General features: G+C 46.4%; 1 protein-coding gene across 1 annotated transcript in view; it reads left to right on the top strand.

Annotated features, from left to right (window-relative positions):
- The window catches only part of PKP1 (plakophilin 1), a gene marked incomplete at both ends in the record, with an annotated part of 39,395 nt that extends 15,020 nt beyond the window's left edge, over positions 1–24,375 (top strand). Inside the window, 11 exons of the mRNA XM_084301868.1 lie at positions 1,005–1,429; positions 9,498–9,642; positions 11,366–11,573; positions 12,342–12,519; positions 14,612–14,726; positions 15,506–15,661; positions 15,765–15,941; positions 18,029–18,182; positions 18,693–18,879; positions 23,110–23,194; positions 24,304–24,375. Coding sequence (XP_084157994.1) covers positions 1,005–1,429; positions 9,498–9,642; positions 11,366–11,573; positions 12,342–12,519; positions 14,612–14,726; positions 15,506–15,661; positions 15,765–15,941; positions 18,029–18,182; positions 18,693–18,879; positions 23,110–23,194; positions 24,304–24,375 — 1,902 coding nt within the window. The remainder of the gene's footprint in view (positions 1–1,004; positions 1,430–9,497; positions 9,643–11,365; positions 11,574–12,341; positions 12,520–14,611; positions 14,727–15,505; positions 15,662–15,764; positions 15,942–18,028; positions 18,183–18,692; positions 18,880–23,109; positions 23,195–24,303) is intronic.
- Between the last annotated feature and the right edge of the window lie 1,093 nt (positions 24,376–25,468).

The following is a 25,468-nucleotide window of genomic DNA, read 5'->3' as shown; positions in this document are numbered from 1 at the left end:
AGAATATTGGATCCAGTGCTGGTGTACTTGGGGAAAATCTGGAGTACTTTTGGTGAAGTGGTGGAGACATTTCAAACAGACAGCAGGACAACTAAAGCTATCATTTGTTTTGACTAATTGCAGTGGGATTTCTACTGTCTTGTCCCCTTTCTTTCCTTCTTTCTTTATTTCCTTAATTTCCTGGCTTAGTCTTGTCATTTCTTACATCACATCCCACATTGTTCTCAAAGTATCCCATTGTACAAGCTGACACAACACACCTTGTAATTCATAAGCAGATATTCATTGTCCCACTGCTTTCTTGACACAATGAGATTCAAGAATCCCTTCTTACCACTTTCTCACTCCCTTTAGTCCCTTTCTAAGGATTTCACAGGTGGAAGAGGAACAAAATACCATAAGGAAATGAAAAATAAATGCAGGCAGTGCTGGAAGGTCAGAATGGCTCAGCATTCTGTGATGGCAAGAGATGGGATGTGACCTTTCCTGTGCTTACGAGTTGGGTTAAACCCCATGTGTTGAAAACAAGGCATTTGCTCTCGTGGCAGGGTCATGTTTGAGCTTTCACCTCTGATACCAAGTTTTTGGATGCCACATCCCAGTGACTGAGTCCCCAGATTTCAAGGGAGGGTTTGGCATCCTTCTAAGGGCTGCAGGTGGGCTGAACTCCCAAACATTTTGATGTTTGTGCTCTGCTTGGCACATAAACACCTGGTGACCTGTGAAGAGAATGAAGTATGCAGAATGGGATTCAGCTCCTCAGGGGGTTGGCAGTTAAAATTAGTCAGCTCAGGTGCAATATATTAGTGGATCTGTGAAAGGAAGCTGGTTCTGGTCTTCCTTCCAGGCTCACACAGCAAAGACCAGGAGATTGAGCCGCAAAAACACCAGAGAGGCAAACAAATTTGGTAGCCACTATACCCATGCATGAAAGGGCTTGGCAATGCTGATCTCCATCTCAACCTTTCCTGATTTTTGTTGTCTCCCCTCTTGTTGTTGATCAGCTGTACAACGGGACCCTGAAGCGGGACGTGGAGAACCGGCGCTACAGCTCGTACAGCCAGATGGAGGGCTGGGGCAGCAAGCACTACAGCAAGGCCGTCTGCAGCCCCACCAGGGCTGGCAGCGACTACTGCTTTGTGCAGAACATCAAGAGCAGCCGGAGCGAGCCCGACCTCTACTGCGAACCACCCCGGGGCACGCTGAGGAAGAGTCAGGTGGGGGGCCGGGCAGAGCACAAGGCGACCTTGAACCGCCAGAGCATCTACAGCAGCTGTAGCACCCAGCAAGGAACTACCAGGACAAGTAAAAAAATGCCAGCACGGGCCCTCTCCTGCCCCTCCAGCAACAAGCCCGATGTGGTCTATGCCCAGCCGGTGATGAGCGGCAAGCAGGAGGTGGTTTATGGACAGACTCATTCCAGCTCCAGGTAAGTCTGCTGCCATGGGATGAACCCGAGTAAATGCTGACTTCTCCTTTGGAGGTCTGTCCGTCTGAGCTAGTCACCTGAGCTGCTTTACAGCCACTGGGGAGCTGGTCACCATGCTTAATCGCATCCTGCAGTGGCGTCTAAAGTGGGTCAGATGAGTCACGCTCAAAGGGCTTATTTCTCTTTGTGGACTATGGAGAGAAAGCAGTGTGGTTGGCTCAGTGTGAATGTCTCTGCTGCAGCTGTGGGATGCTGGACAAGATGATGGCTGGTGTCTCGGTGGTGGTATTGGCCGACAGCTCCTTTGCAAGATGAGGGTGGGGATATGAAGAGCGAAAATGCTGATGTGCACTTTGGGTGTCACGCTGCTCTGCTTTGGCAGAAAACCAACCTGAAAAAAACAACTAAAGCTAAGGAGCTGGTTCCTGAGGGTCTGACTCAGAGCAGAGCTGAGAACCTGGTGAGCAGTTGTATTCACCCTTCTGGCTTTCCACCCAGTCCTTGCTTCATTCCCCCAGAAGGTCTGATTTAGGTTCCAGAAAAAAATGAGTCAGAAACTGATTTCTAACTGATTCCTAATTGGAATTATTTACCTGGCCAGGAAAGAGGAAAGAATGGAGGCTGTTCACTTCCTTCCTGTCCAGAGCATTCAGATCCATTGGGCCGGGAATTATTCAGTTAGTCCCTAACTGAGAGGATTGTCCTCTCAGTTAACACCAGGTCCCTTCTTGCAAATGTTTCCTACGACAGTAGGGCATGTAAAACACAACGGTGAGTTCAGACACCACCAAGCTGATATTTCTGTACAATGCAGCAGAGCTTTCATCCCAAAATAAACCCAACAAAACAACCAACAAACAACAACAAGCACAAAAACAAACTAACTAAACACCCAACCTTCCAAATAAAAAAAATCAGTGGGATTTTGATGGCATTACAGTGATGTTTATTGAAAGTTTCTCTGATGCTGAGAGCCACACTGCCTCCAACTCTGGAGCATAAAACATATTCTAATGCTTAAATAGTCTTGGAAAATATCTTGTTCAAGGTTGTGATGCTTTATTGGGCTAGGGAAAGAGGGTCTGCACCTCCCATAGGTGTTCCCAGGGGCTGCTGCATTACCATTGCTGCATCACTGGCAAACAGGGCTTGCTCTGCACCACCCCAGATGTCCCATCTCCCATGCAGGCTCTGCAGTTTGTCACACAGACCCTGGAAGCTCCTGAGCTCATTTCTCATGGTCCCTGGTGCAGAAGGGAATTTGCACGCTGCAGGATAAGTAAGAGGCTATTTAACAGGGAGTACAGCCTTTGTTACAGCTCACACCAAAGGCTGGATTTTGTTGAGCTTCTGACCCAAGGTGTGTTGTAGATATGGAGAAAATCCCCCACCACAGTCGGCAGTGTGAACCAGATCATGCCCTTGTTCACATCTGAATGTTGGTTTCCAGATTTTTCTGGCTAATTCTCTGCTTAACCTCCTTCATTTCACCTTGAGTGGGGTAAATAGGTTCCGGAGTGTCCATGCCAAGGAAAGTCACTTGCCCGTTAGCATGTTGACATGAAGCCTTGACTTCCCATGTGCCCAGTTCCCTTCAATTTAACACATGCAAATTTAGCCCTAGCCAACCTGGAGCACCAGTGGTGTTGGCTTGCTCATTTCGTAAGCTTTGTAATTCCTCTGGGATGAGAAATGGAGACATTACATAAACTGGAGGTAACTAGTTCCAGGGAATTTCTGAGTAAAGAGCATAAAGGTGTAGTGGGAGTGATGGCAGAATGACTGAACATGGGGAAACCAAGGCTTCTGAGAAATCAGTCCCAGGCAGGCTTTTCCACTGCGCTGTGTAGCATTATGGCTGTAGACTTGGTCATTGCTTTGGAGAGGTCACTGGAAGAATAATGACACTTTCTGAAGAGGAGGAGAACTGCTGTTGCGGGAGGAATACTCCCCAGCGCTGGATGCCCTTTGGTCAGGGAGTGGCTGCATTTAGACAGTTCTCCTGGCTTGGGGCATTGCTCATCTGGCAGAACTGGTTCTGGTGTGGAAACGAGGGCTTCAAGTCCTGGGCTCAACGGGGGCTGTGTCCCCTGTGTGAATCTGATCTGGCTGGGGCACACCCCCGTGCTTCGCATGAGACTCACTGCAGAGCCGGATGGGTTTGGAGAGCAGTTTGTGCAAGCACCTCTGCTCCTGGCTCTAAGGAGCTGAGGTTGGCAGTTGTTGTCCTCATCATTTTGGTAACATACTAAGGATTTGTCCTCTGAAAAAATGATGCATTTGGGGGGTCAGTTGCCCTTATAGAGCATGTGGCAGGTTGCTGTTAGCCTCGGTCTGGGGTGTGCTTTTGTTGGGAAGGGACCCTCTGGAGATGGGTTAGGACCATGCCTGGGCTCTCTTTGCTGTGTAGGACCATTTCTGGTCGGAGGAGTCTGCACTTGGAGCTGATCTGCATTTGGGTAGCCTAATCTTTGGGTAGGGAGAGGTTTGCTCGTAGGCAACCCATTATTAGTGGCTGTGTGCCGGAAGAGAGCTTAGCTGGGGAAAAGCTGCTAGAGTTCTCTGTCCAAGGCTCTGTTCTTCCTTTGTGTTCATTTCTCACCATATGAACCTCCTATGTATTTGGATAAATTGTCTGCAGGCTGGCAAACAGTCTCAGTGAGTAAGGGAAGGGCCCAGTGGTGTCCAGGCTCTGAGAGGCAATCTGATAGGGAAATTTCCACTGCGGTGAGGGGCTGGTGGCACCAGCGAGCCACTGAGTCTCTGTTTATTAAGGAACTGCTCTGTAATGCGGGGGCTCTGAACAGTGTCAGTGCTGGTGCAAGAGCTCTGCTCCTGAGGCTTTTCCTGCTCCAGTTCTGATCTTCTCTTTGGATGGTGTGAGATGAAAATGGGGATATTTGGCATTCCCAGGTAGTGAAAGCGGTGTGTGGATATCTAAATACTGGGCAGTGAGAGCTCTCCAGCTCTGTGTACCAAGCAGTCCCTACAGCAGAAACAGCATTTGATCACAAAGCTAAGTAATTTCTGGAATTATTCATGTTTGTGTGATTGTTTCCATTTATTGAACCAGCTTTGGTTGTATAAGACATGGAAGAGCTGTCTCTTCAGTAACTGTCTCTCAGAAGAGTCCCTGTTCTTACAGCAATGACTCTAGGTGAGGAAAGTGCCTTTCCTCCAGCTAGCTGTTGAGTCGTTTAACTCCTAAATGTTTTTGGGGAAAAGCTTGTGCCATAAAGTAAAACATGCTGTAGGGTTTTACCCACCCCGTAACACTGGCTCTGGTGATGAAATCTGAATTTGGTGCTGTTTCTTCAGGTCGGGGGGTTAAACAGCACAGACCTGCTGCCAGAAACCTCCTCCTGAAGTCTCTTCCCTTCAACCCTCCCTGTGGTTACAGCCCTGCCTCGGTGAGCAGAGTCGGGATGTCCCTTCCAGACACACTTCTCTACAGCCACTCAGGGGCTTAAGCCTTTGTAAGCATTCTGTGATATCTGCAACAGCATTTCCAAGCTCAGCATCTCTGGGCTCAGAAGTTCGTGGGTTAATTTGGTGGCTCCTGCCCAAAGGCAATATGCACCATACATATTTTGCCAGAATACAGCTCTGTGGAGCAAGTCCTTCTACCTGGTGGAGCTGGAGGGAGACCTGCTGGTGCCCAGAGCACCCCCTCCTCCCCAGCACCCTTCTCTTTCCTAGGCTGCTCTGACACCCTGCGGATCTGCACCCTCTTGTCCTGGGAGGTGGCAGCAGCTGTGGTTCCAGCACCTCGTGAAGACACACATATGGTAGCCCCTCGTAACCACTTCCTCTGGCAGACGGCACTTCTCTGCTGTGGCAACACGCTCCAAGTGGCAGTGTGCCACCTGGAACTAGTCAGCAGCTTTTAGCTAAATAACATGAGATTGGGGAGTGAAGCTTCTACGCCCTCCTGGCTCACCAAGTAGTGATAACGAGAAGCAGTAATAAAGGGTGTGATATTTAATGCATCCTGTAAATCCTTGAGTCTTTTTCCTCCTCCAGCTGGAACTCAAAGCACAGGAAGAGTAGTGCTGCCACTGGCTGATGCTGTTTTAGCTCTGCTTGCAGATGTGGTGCACTTAGTGCTTTGTATGTTGTGTTCAGATGGGACCAACAGCCCCAGCTGGGTTGGTGACACACGGTGCAGGTGGCTCAGCAGCAGTCTTTGCTATATCCAAGTGGCTGCATGCGTCTTGCTCCAACGGGAGATGCCTGCATCTGAGCCAGTGTCCCCGTTGCCCCTGCAGAGATGCAGTCAGTGGCCAAGGGAGCCAAAATCTGGGTAGGTCAGTGAATTACCTGCTGGCAAAGTCAGTGCCTCTCTGTGCACTCCAGAGCCCCAGGTGACTGCCTCAGCTGGAGGCTGGGGCAACCTTTTGGATTTTCAATATTGCAAAAGCACCGTTCAGATATGGTCACATCTGTCTGGCTTGGCCCAAGCTGAGCTGCAGCAACCTCTGTGAGCTGTGGCTAAACTTCAGGGACAGTAACTGTGTGTCCTGAAACCCTACATTCCTAGGCAGAAGTTCAGTCCCTCTGGAAATGTTTGAAACAGGGAAAACACAGAAAAGTTATCGAGAGTCAGAAAGGTATTTACGGGGTTTTCTGATAGATCTCCTCTTTGGGGGGATTAACCAAAGGAAATCAGTATCAAAGCAGAAATTCTCCAGGACCGTGCCAAAAATGAACACAGAACCATGTAGAAAAGCAGACATCTTGATATTGTTTTGTTTTTATATGGGATAAGCTGCCTCTAAAAATGGCTGTTTCACCGTGCTGGCTCTGTGTGATGTGAACTCGTCTGCACAGTGCATTTGCATCCAAAGCAATTTCAGGGGAGCTGTGCATGATGCTGTCCTGGTGTGGTTCATACCACAGCTTGCTCATGGTGAGGATCTCCTTGGCCCTGGCTCATTGTCCATCTCCCTGGTATCTACCCACCAAGCAAAGCCCGAGGGAAGCTTCATCTGAGCCCTCAGTGGCACCAAAACCTGGGTGGAGTCCCGTGGACAAATGTGGCTGCTTGGCATGGAGCAGCACCATTGGTTTGCTTCTGTGTGGCCTGGCTCTGGAAGGTTTGGATGTGCTGGGTTCACTCAAGGTTTTGAGTGTCTTCACTCTCATTTTGTTAATGAACAATGTGATTTGTTACAGTTTTCTAGCTTCCTCCTCTGCTGGGGCTTAACAACCAGGATGGAGGCTTAGATCTGCTCAACACAAACTAATCTGTTAATACAAAGTGAACAAAAGACATTACTATCAAACTAGAGAATTTCCCTTTCTGTGATACTGACACTCTTAAGTATTTGTTTCCCTTCCACACCTGAATCTGATCATCTAATTTGTCTCCTGATGAATCATTTCTAATTGAGGTCTCTCCTTACTCTGATTGCTTCTTTCTTGTGGAAGAAGAACAACCTTTGGAGCTCTTCCTACCAGGCGCATTGGCCCAGGTTGGAGATGGCCGTGCTCCAAGAATTCATCCTGGAGCAGGCTGTTGTTCTCATGGTGTTGATCTGGTTAGGAATATCCCTGACTGGCTGACAAACAATCTCCTGTTAGCATGGGCCTTGCCAGGGTGATTCTGTTCTCAGCTGGAAGAAATCACTGCTGCTTCTCCAGGGGAACAACAGATCCCAGCTGCTCACCCTCAGTGAACTGCTCCTGGCAGTGAGCCAGCAGAGGAAATGGATCTTTTCCCATCTTTCCCCATGCAGAAGTGGATCTATCTGCCTAGTTTTTCCCTGCCAAAAGAGGGCTTGGACCTCTTATTAGGTGGATGTGCAGGAAATTGCTTTCCTTCAACTGTTAGACAGAACAGGCATCCTTCTTTCTCATGAAAAGTACTCCTGCTTCAGGGTTCTGCTTAACCTGGAAAATATATTAAAATAAATAAATAAACCCACCAACAACAAGCAAAACAGCATACTTACATATGCTGCATGACCACTGACCTGTTAGTTTTATTAATGTGCCTCCCTCCCTGTCCCACTGACCCAGGTCTGAATTCTCCCTCTGGTGCCATCTGTGCTGAGCCTGTCAGTGTTTCAGCTCTGCCCTGTGTCTCAGAGCAGACAAAAAAAGATGAAGAGAAAATCACAGTGTCCTGAACCTGACTGTGACTGAATCCAAACTAAAGATTTCTGAGGTTCCAAAGCTTCTAGTTTAACCTTCTTTACCATTTTGTGTTTTCTTGTTTCAAGTTGAATGAAAGTTTCTTGGAGCCATGTTTTGGTAGAGGTTCAGATGAAGAAAAACCATATGATGAAGTGACATGTTATTTTTAGAGTGGAAATAGAAGTGAAATGAAGTTCACTTTTTTGAAGTTCACTGAAGTTCATCGAACTTTAGTTATTGAACATTTAAAGTATCATGCAAGATTTTATCTAATTTGTCTACATCAACAGAGGCAGCAGGCAGGTCTTCCTGTCTTAAGATAAATGCTGATGACAGAACGGCAAGTTGTTCTTTGGAAGCACCTACTTCTTAATTTAAATTTAAACTGGGTGCAACTTTATATATAGTCTTTCATTCTGTCTTTCAGTGCACAGCATAGTTGTTGGCTTTTGTGTGAAATTTTCTATAGAGTTAGGATATTGTTCATAGACTTCTGCTGTGGGGAGGTGAGAGTCTTTAGATATTTGAGGACAAAATATTTTATCTAATTGTGAGCTGCTGGAGGTGGGGACCGTATCTGGGTGTCCTTTATGGAGCTTTATTCTTACATTTCTTTGGAACAATGAAAATGATTCTGCACACTGGGAGACTCAAAAAAAAAGTCACTCCCTCCTAGTAATATTTAATATTTCAAATGTAATAGGTTCATTTTAAAATCTTTAAAAAAAATATCTCTGTTTTATTAGAGTCTTTTGGATTGTCTGATGATGCCGATCCATCCTAGCAAAGCCCACAATTTCTGGTTTCATCCACTGTCCCATTTGCATCCTGTCACTGCTGGAACTGTAATAACTGAACAGAAGCTTGGGGTTCACCTCTTCTCAGTCCTGAACTTGGTGTGGTTATTTACTCTGGTGCAAATCAACGCCGTGAGCTGAGATCCTGCTGCAGCCAGCTGCAAGCCCAAGGGGCAAGGATGATAAGACAAGAACTTTTTATTAGACTAACTGATATAATTGGAAACATAGACAAGGTTTACAGTTCAGAGCCCCTTCATCAGTATGAAAGTATATATTTTTTTCTAATTTGATGTGGTTAAAACATCAGGAATCAATATCAGTACTGCTAAATAAGTACAAACCAAAGACAGCAAGACCTTGAGATTTCTAAACAAGGGGGCAAATCTTCAGGTGTTTGCATTTTACCCAAGGTTTTGCTCCTGCTCCAAGCCAGAGGTAAATGTAGCCTTCTTCCAGATTCTGCAGGCAGATTCTTTACCTATAACAGGGGATGATGACGATGACTGGCTTTTACAAAGAGCTTGGAGACTACTGACGTAAACATGCCCTGGGAGCAGGATGTCTCAGTGCTATTATTAGTATTTCATAAACTCTTTGTTTGTCCGTTCCATCACTCCAGACATGCCTGTCACCTTTTCCTGCTCTAGCCTTCCAAGACCATCAGCTGCTCTCACAGTTTTGCTTCCACCACATCTCACATCAAAGGACCACGTGTTGTGGGAAAAGCATCTGTCTACTTTAGATTGCCCTAATAAACTGGCGGATGGTTTCATTCTTGCCCACTAATTCTTTTATGCGAGCACCAGTGAATACTGCTTCTCTCTTCTCTAATCCTTCTGCCTTAGACATAATTAGACTTCTAGCACCTCAATCAGAGGCTTCTATTTTCTGTCTCCTTTGTTTCTGCTGATGGAGTGGATCCATATTTCATTAGCCCTAGTGTTTTCTACTGCATCTTTTCCACTTTTATCATCTCTTTTTTGAGACTGAGAAATACAATAGGGATTCACAATATGGTTTATGTGATAATATTTTGCATTTTGTATTTGATTCCTTCCTAATAACAACCAGTACTGAAGTAGCCTTTTCAGCTAAGAACTCAATCAATGCTGCATTTCTCTTTAACATAGAATATGTGGTGACGAGATAGACGGCGGTACAATGACCATCCAGAAAGCCATACAACTTCTGTGCTCCTCCGATGACAAATACCAGGCCATGGGTGCTTATTACCTCCAGCACACCTGTTTCCAGGATGAGTCTGCCAAGCAAGAGGTGAGCAAACTCCTTCAGAGCTCTGCTGTCATACTGGATGTGGTGCCACATGAGGTGGATGAAATTGGTTGTCCTCAGCAGCAAGGTCCTTTTCATTTTCATGATGGAGCCTCATAACTCGTTAGTCTCACGCAGGAGTTAATTAAGTAGTTTTTTCAACTATTAGTGGCCACTTTCTCTTAATAGCAGTCAGGTCAGTATTTTAACACAGGGGAATAGTTAGCAGGCAGCAGAGGAGGCTGTGACTGTATTATCACCCTAACCCGTTGTGATAGAGATGGAAGGGTTAGGGTGGTATGGGAGCAGCCACCCAAACACACAGTTGTCTTCTGGAGGCATCTGCACCTGCTTCCATGTGAATTTTCTGCTATCTCAGAGCTGCAGTGTCAGAGGCACACAAAATTGTCCTAAATCCCACTGTGATCTTCACTGTGCATTGCTCAATGACATTTCAGCCATCTGTTCAAGCCAACGGGTTCATCAGTGGTCACGTACAAAGATGGTTGGCCATACAGAAGCCCTCCTTACAGCAACGTTTATTTTTCTTATGCTCTTGCTCTCTGCTTACTAAATTTATGGCACCATGCAGCAAGGGAGGCAGTTTCAATGCTGGATCTGCCGTAGCAAGACTGTCACAAAAGTTTATCTGTGTCCTGGCATGTTTGCAGTCATGTAAATGCGAGTTTCTCAAGACAGCATCTGCATAAAGGTGGCTTCCAGTTTTCTGGCAGCGTGGTGGAGCTGCACATGCTGGCACAGGGTGCAGATGTGCCTCTGTGTCCCCGGTGCAGCTGAACTGAGTGCAGGGACCCCAGCCCACGTTGCAGTCACTAATTGCACAGTGACCACACCCTTCGTTACCGTTGAAAACACTGTGAGCACCCGCCTGTCCCATCGCTTCCCAGAAAGATGTGTTAGAGCAGGTATGTGAGTCATCTGTGCGCACACTTGGTTGCTTTTTTTTTTTTTCTTTTTTTTTAAAATGCACTCATTCATTTTCTATTGTCAGCAAATCTCCAGCCAACAGGTTTGTTTGTGCGAGCAGGCGCTCCATGTGAGCTTGTGTCCCCAGCAGACTTGGCACAGGGGGAATCCTTCAGCCCCCAGTGGTTTGGAGAGCTCAGATGTTGTGGTTTTTTTTTTTTGAGCAGGGAATTTGCTCTGCCTTCAAACACCCATGGTGTGCATGCGGTGTCCTGCAGCTCAGGGCTCCGGCCCCTTCCCAGTGCCACCCCTGCCCATACCCTTCCGTCTTCTCTGCTGGAGCACGGCCCAGTACTGCTGGCTGCCCCCGAGGGTGTTTACGCTCTGCCGTGACCGCAGCTCAGCCTGTGATTTCAGGATGCAGATAAATTACCATGTCATGTCATTGCATTGCTATGGATGGCCCCTGTTGTAGGCAGGGCAACATTTTTTCCTGATGTAAACGGATGGAGGTAGGTGAAAGTTTGTGGGAGCAAACACATTTACACCAGCCAAAAATTCAGCCCATGGCCATTACTCATAGGCATTCACTTCCAGAGTCTGAGCTCTAACCTCAAGGACAGCACCCTGGTGCCATGACTGATGGCAAGAACCAGCCGTGCTGTCTGAGGGCTCCAGCCATCCTCCTCTGCCAGGTCCCGTGAGTAGGTTCCACGCCGACTCCTTGCAATTATAGCTGTCCTTCTCCTGGCGATGCTCTGCACACCAGGCCAATGTCAGCATGTCTCTCCTGGTGCAGGTCTATCGGCTCGGGGGAATCGCCAAGCTCGTCGAACTGCTCCGCAGCACGAACCAGAACGTACAGCGGGCAGCGGCTGGAGCCCTCCGAAATCTGGTCTTCAGGAATCCGACCAACAAGATAGAAACCCGGCGGCAGAACGGGATAAGGGAGTGTGTGAGCCTCCTACGGAGGACAGGGAACACCGAAATTCAGAAGCAGCTGACAGGTACGTGACAGACTGCCAAGAGCCCCTCAGCTGGTGTCAGCCCAGACACCTCGAGCCTCTGAGGAGCTCACCCCATGCTCCCATCTGCCTGTGGCCCATGCTGCCCGATACACAGAGCCATGGTGTTGCCATACCAGCAAGAGGATGTTTTGTGGTCCTGTTGCATGAAATGGCAACCTAAGATACAAAGCAGAGGAGGTCCTGGCCTTTTGGTGTCCTGCAGGGGTTCCCCAAATTATAGTTGCAGGGGTTCCCCAAATTATAGTTGCTCATCAGGGCTGTGCCTCTTCCAGGTTTTCCTGATGTTGCCCTGCCATTTCCATGCCTTCCTGGCCCTCTGGACCCTGTGCAGGGAAGGACAAGGGTACTGACAATCCCTTTACAGCTGGGCAGGTCATCTGGTTGGGGTCTCTCCTTTTCTTGAAGGATTGACTTGAATTCCTTGGTGCCGGTCACCCCCAGCTGTGCCGGAGGTCCTATGTGCAAACCTCCATGAGATCCCTGGAGAGATGCCTTCCTCCCATAACCTGATTACAATATAAACACCAATTCTGGGAGGAGGGACGATGCTTAGACGTACACCTCCTCATGATATCACGCTCCCATTGTCCGTCTCCTATGGGGACGGGCAGACTGGGGTTTAGGGCAGCCTCTGCACCCTGAGTTCAGATGGTAGGAGCAAGAACTTTTTTTTTGCTTCACAATTCACTCTGATCTCAAACTTTCTAATGCATGGTGACCTTCTGCTTGTGTCCGTCTCCTTCCTAGGACTGCTCTGGAACCTCTCCTCCACCGATGAATTAAAGGAAGAGTTGATACAGGAGGCCCTCCCCGTCCTGACAGACTGTGTTATCATCCCTTTCTCTGGCTGGTCTGATGGCGGCTGCAACAGGACAAGAGAAATTATTGACCCAGAAGTTTTCTTCAATGCCACAGGGTGTTTGAGGTGAGTCATCAAGCAGGGACTTAGTGTAGCTTGCCGTGTGTTGACAAGAGCTGAATCTACCTAAATCCTCTTACAATAAGCTAAAAACCACACTTTCTGCAATGCTATTAATAAAAAAAAATCCCTCTGAGAAAGTTTTCCTGACTAACAGAGGGTGAAGAAAAAATGTATGCAAAATATTTTTGTAGTAGGTGTTGTTTATTTTTAAGTAGAGTTGCTCTTGTGAAGTCTCTGCTCAAAAAATATAAGTTGCTTTGTAATTGGAGAGCTGTAATACTGAAACCTGACAGTGTTCAGCTTAGACCAGGAATCTTGGCACTTTTTGCCCTTATATTTTGAGGTTTCCAGAGAAAATTCTGGTTGCTAGAAAACAAACCGCTCTGAGTTCTGGGTGATATAAAGACTGAATTCTCTATATGGGGATAACAAGCATTTTCCCACTAATTTAAATAACTGTTTCAGTACAGAACAGTCCCATTGCCCTGGACTTTACCTGCTACCCCTGGCCCATGCAGCTTGCTGCGTATTGGCCTATTTTGCCAGATGGGTCACCCCCAAAAGAGGAGGAGCAGACTGAGCCTGGAGTAGTTTACTTTTTCAGAGGAAAGCCAGAGCCCTTTTGTAGAGGATCTTCGTCCTGACTTGCTGTTTCTCCTACCACCCTCCTCCACTTGGATGCGAGCACCTTGTCTCACTGGGAACAAGTGGAAAAAAAAAAAAACTACCTGGTATAATTAGGCACTTTCATCAACTGAAGCTCTCCCCGAGGGAGCGCAGCGCCGGCCGCACCCTTACCAGACACGCAGCTAGCAGGAGCTGTATCTGCTTGTGAAACGAAATGGGTGAACACGGCAGGGGCCTTCTGAGACGTGATACTATCGTCTTCTGTGGCTGGGAACCGTGTCTGAAAGATAGCGAGCGCTGCTCCCTTCCCCGTCTTGGAAAAACCTTCCCCGTGCAACTGCACGTCGCAATGTGCGGTGTGGAAGGATGCAGCCCCCCATTTTGAGACCATCTGAACCCACTGATGCTGCAACACAGCTCGTTAAAATGAAGGAAAGAGTGCAGGGACAGTGTAAAACCAGATTTCCATGGAGAGTAGCTCCAGGCAGGCTCTGCCCCTGTCCTGCAGCCTGCAGCAGCAGGGTCCTGCTGAGGACGGCCCTGCAGGATGGCAAGGGAGCTGGGAAGGTGTGGGGGCACGGGGAGCGTGGAAAGTGGGGCGAGATGGTCGGGAGCCCCTGCTTTGTGGGGGGAACCAGGCCAGCTCTGACTCACTGCGCTGCAACAGCATCACGCAGGGATGAGAACAGCCTTGGGTTTGCCCTGGGCTCAAGCCATTGCTGCTCAAGCATTTCTGGATTGCAGATGAATTCATGTTAATGAAGAGGCTGCAAATCACAGTGAACATCAAATCCAGTTCTGGAACGCCTGGAGTGAATATCTCACAGCAACTGCCAACCTCTCTTTGTTTTTCATTTGCAAGCTACAAGGCAATAAAACAGGGAAGAAAAAAAAAAAAAAGGGCAAAAAAACATTTCCTGTTACTGGAAAAACTCCCCAGTCCTGGCAGCAACCTGCTGGGCACTCAGGAATGCATGAGGAGCTGGGCAATCCCACTGGTCAGAGCCATTGCTGCTCCTCCCCAGGTCCTTCCCATTCCCCACACAGGCATTGCTGTAGACCTTGTGTAGTTGTAGTTCCATGTTTACAATCATTTGCATGTTCCTGTTTTTTTATTTTTATTTTTGGACACAAGGAGGCAATGAGTCTGTGTAACATCATGTGTGGCCTCCGATCATTCTCACTAGGAGGATGTCTGCTATACAGCGTTCCTTAAGAGGACATTTTCCCCTATGGAATCAATCCAGAAGAGCAACATGAGAGCTCTGCACCCCTGCAATCATACAGTAGGCCTCCAAAATGAAAGCAGAACACTGTCCTTGCTGAACATAGAAAAAATAAATAAATAAAAAAATAAATTCAATTCAATCAGGGCCATAATGAGAAAAGAGCTGATAGAGACTAGTGAGTGAAGCCAACTAATTCTCTCTTCTTCCCTCCTGACGTGCTCTGCCATGGCTCTCTTCAGAAACCTGAGTTCTGCAGACATGGGACGCCAGACCATGAGGAATTACCCTGGCTTGATCGATTCAGTCATGACTTATGCCCAGAACTGTGTGGCTTCTAACCGACCTGATGACAAGGTACCAGCTGCTCCTCCTCGGCTCTTTGCCTGAGTTCAGCCCCATAGTTACTCATTGCAGCTTTCAGAATATCTCCAAACACCTTTCAAACAAGCATGAGAGAGGACGGGGCTCTTTGTGGCTGCTTTTGACCTGCCAAATCCCAGTGCAATCTATCATAGCATTGCAAATCTGCTGTGCTCTTGGCCTAAAGTGATGTCTGTTTTACAATTTCCCTTTACCAAACACAGAGCCACAGCAAAAAAATTTGGCTCCCAAGCCCCCAGAATGCTCCCCTCCCTCATCTTCCCACCCAGGATCCTTCCAGCACCTAAACCTCCATCTCTCACCCTACCAGTCTGCTGACTGTGACACTGATCACTGTGTATAAAAGGCACTTTTTTTTTGGACAAAATAGAGTTTATAGCACGTTTTCAGGAGCTCAACATCTGCTATGTTAGCCAGACATCCCAGAGCCTCCAGTACAATACCCATTAAAACCAAAAATATTTCAAATGAGCTCAGGATTGAGCAAATCCTCTTTAGGGGACAGCTTTTTTAAAACAAGCAAACAAACAAAAAACACAGTTTCAGCAGAAAACACTGAAGCCAGATGCTTGGAAAGGTAACTGTGTGTTTTGGTGTTGGCTGCAGGTATCTAGTATCTAGACTTTATGCAGTTTAGCTGCTAGAAAAGATAACTATGGCATGGTATATGTCCTCTCTGTACCTATATACAGTGCTGCTCCATATTTCTGCCTAATGTGACCCTTGCATTTTTGTTCTGGGGGTGATTTCAGTCTGTGGAGAATTGCATCTGCATCCTGCACAACCTCTCCTACCGCCTGGATGCCGAAGTTCCCAACAAATACACCCAGCTCAACCACATGGCCCGGAGTGTTTACATGGACAAAACTCTCACAGGCTGCTTCAACAGCAGGAGTGGCAAAATGGAGGTAAGACATGCTGCAAAGGGCTTGGAAATGTGATGTTCAGCCCCAGGAAGGGGCTGCAAGTGAGGAGCAGGATCTGAGCTTCCCATTTCTCATCTCTTTGTAGAATGACGAGTATGGTGTCCCCCTTCCTGAGGAGGATTTTAAACCCAAAGGGCCCAGCTGGCTCTACCACTCCGATGCCATCCGCACCTACCTGTCCCTGATGGATCAGAGCAAGAAGGATGCCACCCTGGAGGCTTGTGCTGGAGCCCTGCAGAACCTCACTGCGAGCCGGGGGCTGGTAAGCGCTGCTTTCCTCTGCAGACACACAACCAAACCCATCAGCACCTCATGGTAGTCAGGAAGGGAAATGTCCTCCTTAAACTATTGCACTATTGCAGAGCTTTCCACAGTGGAAAGATCCATTAAGATCCATCTCAAGTTCTTATAAATGCCAAAAAGAGGCTAGAATCAGTGCCCTAAGCGTCTATCCCAGGTCCGTGTGCCTTTCCAGGGGCTCCTCCGAGTTTCCTCACTCTGTAGGTCATATCACCAGCATCTATAGTACTGGCACCCTCCCCCAGGACACCAGTGAGGATGTGCACAGATGTGGACAGTTGTCCTTAAAGCAGGGAGAATGCTTTAAGGGATAATGCGTGTGCCGACCATGTGTGTGTTTCCTAAGCAGGAGGTGGCTCTAATAACAGGGTGGGTTGTGCTGTGGATTGTGGATTGTGCTCACACCAGAGCTGCTTGTAAAATTACCCTTCCAGATGTCCTGTACACACTGGTGTGGCAGCACGGAGGTGACACGGGCTGTGTGACACTGTGGACATTGCAGGGGCTCGGGGCTGGCAGGGGACACATCACGACAGCAGCTCCGCTCGCAGTGCCCAGTATCGCTGCCCTGGGCATGTCCTCACAGGCTGCATTCACAAGGACAAACCCCGACTTGTCTGTGTCGAACTTCATCAATTCCAATTTAAATAAGATGGCTAGGGAGATAAAGGGGTAATTATTTCGTACGTAGGAGAGGTGTGTCACGTGTGCGAAGCGTTCCACCCAGAAACACGGCGTGACTCACGGAAGGAGCCTGTGCTGCTGGGACGGCATTAACCTGCCAGCTCCGATCTCCTGGGAGCTTTTGTTCCAAGTCTTTCTTTTGTGTTACAAGGCTTTCAATGTGAAATACTTAGGGATTTTTTTTTCTTTTTCCCATTTAACAAAACCGTGCCACTAATAACAATGGGGAGGAAGGCTGGCACGGTAAGGGTAGAGCTGATCGGAGACACAGGGCTGGAGCTACGTGCTCCATGGAAATGAAAAGGCTTTCAGCAATCAAGATCATTACACAAGAATGTTTTCTTTGGGAGGAAGAAAACAAACAAACAAACAAAAACAGTTCCGCAAGTGGTGCAACAACTTACTTCAGCCTTCTAGCAGGGATGGTTGGAATGGCCCTGGATGTGCAGAAGTGGCTTTTGTTTTCAAAGGTCTTGCTCCAGCTCAGAGCTGGAGGTGGGGTGAGCTGCTGGGTCTGTTGTCACTAAAAGGAAAAAAGAAAATAGGGAAGAAGCTTGCAAAGCTTACTATAACCCTTTAGATTTCAGAAGAAGAGTCTGAATCTCTTCCCACTCTCACCTTTATACATCTAAGTCCCACTGGTGTGAGTCTGTAACACAGCATCTGTGCATCCTTGGAGCATGGGAAGGAAATTGAGTCTCAGCCCCATGGAAGGGGTCACCTTCCAGCCTGTTCCCATGTCACTGCTGATGGATTTGTGTCACTCTAGGGGCATGATGAACTCCAGCAGTCTGCCTGGTGGTGCAGTAGTCAAGAAGGTCAGATTAAACTCCATTAATAAGTGGGCAATGTATTATTGGTATGTGCTTCAAAGTCCATGAGCACTCAGCTGCATTGGCTACACCCTAAGGTCTTCTAGATTTATGTAAACAAACATGAAATCAGGAACCAAGATGTGTACTTTTGGCCTTTGGCTTGTTTCTTAAAGGTATCATTAGCTGTTTCTGCTCCAAAGCAGCCTATTACTTGTGGCACAACAGGGAGCTGAGCAAGGGCAATGTGGACGTGAAAGGTAAAATTTCTCCAACTACTGGGAATATCAGTTAGGCAACCAAGTGTGTCCCCCCCCCAGGCCTCCAGAAAGAGGACAGGAGTCCCAGTCGTATGACAGAGGATGGGAGGCTGACTTTGCAAACTCCTATGGAGAAGAGGGGTAAATGACAAAGTAAGTGGGAGTACGCTAGGAGAAGGTGTTATGCAGATGTGTATTTTATAACGTGGTTGTGTTTGTCTGAACCTGCACATCGTTGCAGTTGTGTCCTTCCAGCATGGGAAGTCACGAGACATCACTGTTCTGTCTCCTAGATGTCCAATGCAATGAGCCAACTGATTGGTGTGAAGGAAAAAGGTTTGCCTCGCATAGCACGGCTCCTGCAGTCCAACAGCTCTGAAGTTGTCCGGTCTGGGGCTTCTTTGCTGAGCAATATGTCCCGACATCCTGTTCTCCACAAAACCATGGGTAAGTAATTTCCACCGCAGTGGATTCCAGAACAATGTCTAGTTTCTACCTCTCTAACATATGCCCACCTCACTTTATAAACCCCATAACAGGACTCAGCCAGACTGGGCAAAACGGTGTCATTTGTTCTGGTCAGAAGGACCATTACAAGTGATATACGAAGGCTTAGCAACATGCCTGCTATCTCAGTCTCTACAAGCCTGTGGTATGCTTTATAGATAATGACAACTCTGCAAGGTCATGAGGATGTAGTGCAGATGATAGTTTTTGGGGAACTGAGTTGGCCTTGACTACCTATAGCCAAAATCATTACCTTTCCAGAAGCCTGCAGCGCTCATCTTAGCTCTAAAAAACAAGGATAGGCTATTATGCTATTACCATCCAGCATTATTAGTGCCTCCTTCAGGGGATAACACTGCATTCTTGCATTGAATAGTGCTAACACAAATAATGTCATTCACCTCTGCTAGGTTTTATTTAAATGTTGATTGGAACATTCCACCTCTTTAGCTCACCAGGTGCTCCCAGATGTATCACGTCTCCTGTCATTCCAGTCTGGAAATACCAACAGCTATGGCGAGATCATGACATCAGCTTGTTACACTCTGAGGAACCTCATCATGTCCAACCCACACCTGGGAAAGTGTTACCTGACAAGCAACATGTTAAATAATGTAGTAAGCCTGTGCCGAAATGGGTGAGTTTGGGGCAGAAGGCATGGAGAGGGTCATACGTAGACATTTTTGAGCCCCTGTACTCTGTGCAAAGCCAGATTAATATCAGAGCATTCAGAAAACACTTCAGAGCCACAGTGAAGCATTATTCTTTCCCTGTACCTGTAAATTGAGAGTGCAGATACATTTCGAGCATGCTGGTAGGGACAAATCCTCAGCAGTGGTTTCTTGGAAACAGATATGAGCCATCCAGGGTGGGATTTGTAAAAGGGCCTCAGGAAATTTGCTCATTGATTTTTAAGAAAGTATAAAAGGAACTGAGGGACCAACATCTTAAACCCTGCTAAAAATTCCAGCCTTCAAAGCAGGGGAGTTCAGAAGGCAACGTGAATCCCTAGCACTTGGGCTTCTCACTGACAGCTTCCTGCAGCTCTTACCGTGAAGGTCAGGTCTGAGATTCAGGCACAGCTTTTATATTGGTATTATGCTTGATTTAATGTTCAAATTTATTTATCTTTTGGTTGGAGCACCCACCTCAAGTGGCAAAGATGAACCACATTTTTTTTTTATATCTACTTTTTATAAGTAGATCCTCTGTTCTCCTCACCTATATGCCACGAACTTCAACAGCTAAACAATCTCAACATATTTTACTGCTTTTTCTTTTGGGATTTGGTTTAAGTTTTGCAGGTAGTAAATTGGTGTTTAACTTACAATGGAGCTTACAGTCTTTGACCATGTATTCTCCATTACAAGACTCTCATCTCTCCTCCCATCTGTCTTTGTTATAAAATACCTTATGCAATTAACCTGTTGTTTTCTGTTATGAAAAGACTTCTCCATCATCCTTTGATAAAACACGTACAACTTACCACTTGTTTCATGGCAGCAAAGAGACTCTCAGTCATTAGAAGTGGCCTCTTTGTTTAGTTTGGACTTCAGCCAACAAATATCAGTCACTTTGCTGCTTTTATATGCTTCCACTCTGCAACAAGCCCAATTAACACAAAACCCTGCCCTCTTCTAAGTCTTCATTGTTATGAATGGCATTAACTTCTGCCTAAAGTCCCGCTTTGGCTCCCTCAGACAAGTCATCGGCTAATTTACTACTTCAGCAGAATATTGCACAACCAGGGTTGTGCGTACCTTAATTGTCTTGCCTGTTTTGTGTGTTGAGCTTTGTTTCCAATGAGTCATGGAACTGTGAGAGTTACTAAACTCTGGAGATGTCTTCAGTGTGTTCCTCCTGTCTTCATCACAAATTCCTCCTGAGAAGCTCTCTGATTCTTGCCAAAAAAGGAACTTGAATTCATCCTTTTACTCCTTTATTCATTTCTGTCCCCGTGGATTTTTATGCTGTTTGATTCTTATGAAAAAAAAAAAGCCAACAATTGACATCCAAGACTAATCCAATTTATTCCAACCATATTATTTTAGACTGTTCCCATAGGGCAGATGTTAAAAAGATCTCCCCTCTAGTGACTTGACCCTGCTATTTCACAAATTGGCTAACTTTGGCCATCCCATGTCACGCCTTGCTAGCATTTTGCAAGGCTTTCTCTGTTTGTTTGCCTCAGTTTCCCTATGGACACACTTCCTTCTCCCCAAGCATTGGTGTTGGTTGCTTGACGTGTCTGCGTAATGCTCCCCTGGTACGTGTTTATTCTGCCACCTACCAAACATTTCTTAGATTTTTGAACTGGGCTCTCTTTGCATTTGAAGCTCTAAGCTTCAAATGTGTGTTTAACATGCTTGAACAATTTTGTATTCATATTTTAGGAAGAACTTTCAGGCTAAAGACAAGTAAGTTGTGTATATTTTCCTATCTCATGTACTTCTCAAGTGACACCCAGCTCTCCTCAAAGTCAGGGTTTCTTTTTCTTAATGCTACATGTAGCTGTGTTCTGAGTGAAAGGCATGAACGGTTCAGGAGTTTATCTGATAGCTGTGGTTTCTTCTCCTTCCTGGAGCATCCCAATTAGATAATTGTCTCAATCTCCTGCATATATCCTCCCCTGTGACATAGGCTTCAGAGTGATGATGGTGTTTGCTCACTCTCTGTTATTTTTAATTCAGGTTGCCAAAATATTGAATGTTATCTTTGTGCCTGTGTGTGTTGCTGTTTCTGAAAATCAAGCTATGGTTACTGATTTTTTATGATGTCATTTTCTTCTTTTTTCTGCAACTCTCCGAAAAATAGTCCCCTTCTAATTTTCAAGCAACATTATTTTACTGTTAAAATCATCATTTTTCTCAATAATTCTCTGGCCTGCCCCAAAAACTTATCTCCAAAATGTCTTTCTGTAGCTTTAGAGTATCAGATTTGCAATCCATCTCACAATCCCTTTATCACTGATTTATTCCAATTTCTCCTTCTTTGTTCATTCACTTGTCACATTTTTTCTATTGTACAGTTTAATTATATGTTTTAATTCTATCATAATGTTTTAACAATATTATTCTTTCATGAAACTCAGATCTTTCTTTGATTCTTTTCTTGATTCCTTTTCTTTTCCACAGAAGAGATTCTGTGGAAGAGAGTTCTTCTCACCCACAAATTTCCAGCTTCCTAGTTCTATCAAAGATTGTACCTTGCTATCAGTTTTGTAATGTTTTCCTTGGAAGCCCCTCCTGCAGGAATTTCTTGGCATCTCCTATGGTTCTTGATATTTTTGTCCTTTGAGGAAACATAAGTTCCCCCATTTTTTCCCATTATTTGATATGCATTGTTCCCACAATTCGTTATGCATGTTGAAAAGCACTGTCTTTTGTGCTGCAGTCATGCTTTCCCTCCCCAGTCCTTCTGACTGGGTTCTTGCTGTATTTTTTATACCCAAATAATAGTACTGGATACTCTGTGTGTAACAGAGCCAGTATCAATCCTTCAAATCAAGAATTAACAGCTCTGCTTTATATGCTGCAGCTACATATGCTCTAAAGACATAATGGCAAAAAGAACATAGTTGGCATCATTAGAAGCAAATTACTTAAAAATAAAATAAAATCAATCTGTCTTAGAAAAAGAAAAACAATGGGAAACAATATATCCCTGAAAAAAAGGTATCTGGGACATGACTATTGAACGCTAAATATCTCAAAAGCTTATTGCTTTTCAATGGCTTTTCAGTCAGATGCTATTTTCAACCACAACATTTTTTTGCATATAGTCATTCTGATGACAGGGTATAGGTTGGTTATAACCAGAGAAACAATTTTGCAATAAAAACTAGTTCTCCTGTCCCAAAACATTGCTCAAGAATTTCTGGTTATGCACAGCTCCCCCAGTCCTCAACACAGTACCAACATATATGATCTGCACAACCCCTGTGGTGATTCTAACCAGATTAATTTGGGAATTTCTTGTATGCTAGAAGGTCTTTGGTAATGACTGCTGTTTATGTGAGAGGAAAGCCCCAAAATATACTCAGTGGGGTTAGATTCCCGTCCTTCCAGACTCATAGGAACAGTGTTTGCATGTCCCAAGTGGTTTGCATGTCCCCGCTCTGCCACTCCTGTCCTCTAATGCACCATTTTGAGGACACTTTTCCTGAAACTGGGAGCCAGGGACAGTCCTAAGCCTGGTCTCCCCTTCATTGCCCTGTTTGAGACAGTGTGGGGTTGTCGCACTGGGCCTACACCAGGAGTCTCCCACGGGCAGGACGTGGTCCAGCAGATCAGGAGCAGTGATAACAACCAGCAGTGAGGTTTAGATCTAGGTTGTCGTATGAAATGTTCCAAAATTATAGAAGATACTGTTATGACTCATGGTTTCGGAGCTGTTACATGAGCAAGTATCTATTAACTTGTGCTGAGTAAGGACTTCTGGTTACAGATGTTGTTATTGTGAATGCTCCCATCTCCTTCATCCCCACAGGCAGCACGGGGCCCTTCCCTGTGCTGCCCTCCAGAGGGTTCACCCATGATGTCCCTACAGAGCCCAGGGACGGGCTGCCACCTTTGTACACCTCTTTTACTCTCCCAGAAGTTCTCCAAAAGCTCTCCTTCAACTCGGTTTCTCTGCTCTGATCTTCCCATTTTCATTCGTCCTGTTCTGGCCCCAGTGGCTGCTGTCACATAACCTCGCTGAGAGAGCAGTGGAGGTTTCCCGGGCAGGCCTCTAAGGCTGAGCCATCCCCAAATGGGATCTCCAAATGGGGATGGCTCAGGTAGGCTGTGGGTAACACGTCCTGATGTCTGTGGGCCGCTGCTCTACGGCCATCCAGAGTTCACCCATGCTGCTTTCATCTTCCCAGCTCCTGTCCAAAAGCGGCTGAAGCTGCTCGCCTCCTCCTGACAGATCTTTGGTCGAACAGGGAGCTGCAGAGTGTGCTGAAGCAGGTAAGGAAAGCCCTGCTGCTTCCTGGCTGACAGAGCAGCCCCAGTCTTGACTCACGGTGAGATTGCAGAGGTCGTGATTCAGCAGCGGGTGCGGGCAGGGGCTGGGAGCAGCCCGAGGCATGGGACTGGTGGCACTCAGCACTCAGGCACCACATACGGCCCGAGGAAGAGGCAGTAGGGTCGCAACCACAGCTCCCGGGGCTGTCTTTAGGGACTTCCCCATCGCAGCCCATTGTGTAGGATCAGTGTATCCTGCCAAATCCTCACAAAAGTTCCTCCTCTTTTCCCCCATTTTTCTCTGCATCCGTAACCCTTCCCTGCGGTCACATCACCTCTACAGTCAGGATAATCTTTAAAAGCAATAAGAAGGGTTTTTAGGATTTGTTTTGCTCCCTGCAACAGAAACTGTGGAAGTGCCGAGCCAGATGGGGCGCTGAGCCAGCTCCCAGCTCCCAGTGGCTTGCTTTGAACGAGCTGGGTTTTTCCAACTCAACAACAGCAGCACCTGCAGAGAGTAAAGGGCCAAATTAAAGAGAAGGAGTAACATCCACAAAGGGGAATACCCTGGGGGCAGGAAGGCAGAGAGAACCTAAATATCATTCTTCTATTAACAGTTAGGGACTTTTCTCCATAGGAGTTTGTGTAGCTTTGCACCAGGCTCTGCTCAGGAGCCTGTGCCAACTCATTTTGATGTGATTGAGTCACTCCTGTGCTCATCACATAGGTATATACATCAGAGAAACAGTCTGGGAGTCTGCAAGGATATATGCATCATGCATGTATCTTTGCCATGTTTCCAGGATGGGGAATAAGATGAATTAATGTTGAGTGAAGGATCACGTGAAGGTTTCCTCCAGTAAAGCTGGAGGAATCCAGCTCCTAGCAGGCAGAGAACAAAGCAAGAAGGTCAAGTCCATCCACAAGGGTGCCTGTTCACGTGTTGAGGGCATGTAGAGGGAGGACAGAGAAGGCCGTTTGAGAATGAATCACACTTTTTAGGTGGAGGACAGCTTTTGAACTGGGCAGGAGGCAGTCTCACGGCAATGGATAGGTATTGGTTTTGAAGGCAATGCACATTCACTGCGCTTTGTATACATCTGTTTTTTCAGCAAGGATTTGATAAGAACATGATGGGATCTTTAGCTGGAACAACCTTCAGGACTCTCTCCTCCAGATTTTAGGAGCCTCTCCATGCACTTCTGGGCTGCAGGTGAGAACGGGGCCCACATCCATGGGGAAAGGATTGTTGAGGGCAGAGGAGCAGTGCATGAGCCCAATCAGCATTTTGCTCTTTTTAGTCATCCCCAAAGTGGTGTGTGTGTGTGTGACATCTTCATCATGAATCCTATCAGCCCAAACTGCAAAACGTTTGGTTTGATGACAAGTCAGAAGCCATGCAGTTCCTGGGCTTAGTGCAGATGCCGCCCACAGTACACAGCTCTGCACCTTGGACAGGCTCAGGGCAGATGCCATGGGATGGACAAAGCTGTTGGAGACAGCAATGCCTTGCGCCATTATCCTTAAACATTTTATGAGCACTTAAGAATCTGCCAGTAAGCCTCATATCAAAATCTGGAACCCTATGGAACCATCCAAATAATCCCAACTGAGAAACCAGGTTGGAGAGATCAAGGGCAGACTTTTCAGAGCATCATTAGGATATTTTTTCAGTATGGGATGAGGCCTGAATCTGCAAAGTACTTCTGATTTGTAATTCCCACTGAACGGAAAGGTGTTGACCAGTTCTGCACTTTTTCAGGCTCTCTCTATGAGGTGATGTTGAGTTTATGGAGAATTAATTATTTTCTCTCTTCCCCAACATACTCTTTGCAGTCAAACTAAGCAGAGTCCTGATGTAAGAGGAAATGGCAAAGGCCACTTCTCTCCTTCTCTCTGGGCATGGATTTCGCTTCTTGCTTTGTTGGGTGGTTTCCACCGGGACTCAGTCTGATACTTCAGAGGAGTGTGGGAGTCCAGGGGGAAGAGCTATGGGTAACACAGAAACTGGGGAGAGGCCAAGGGAAAAGATAAAAAGTTGGTTTTGGATGAAAAGAAAAAGATTTCTTGAGTGTTTTAATTATCTGGGTATTTCTTTTTTTCTCCATTTCAGAATTTGGAATCGGTTCATGTCCAGGAAGACAACCCTTTCACAATTACTTAGGATGTTAAAGATGTAGATTGTTTCTGAGTTAAACTCAACTGTAAAGCAAACTAAACATATGGATTTCATGTGGATGATACTGATATTTTTAAGCATTTTCTTCTTTTTAGGGG

This window comes from Netta rufina (genome assembly GCF_964035555.1).
Source record: "Netta rufina genome assembly, chromosome: 26".
In the NCBI taxonomy this organism is placed as follows: domain Eukaryota; kingdom Metazoa; phylum Chordata; class Aves; order Anseriformes; family Anatidae; genus Netta; species Netta rufina.
The sequence above is the reverse complement of the archived record's forward strand: the minus strand, read 5'-3'. Positions and strand labels throughout refer to the sequence as shown.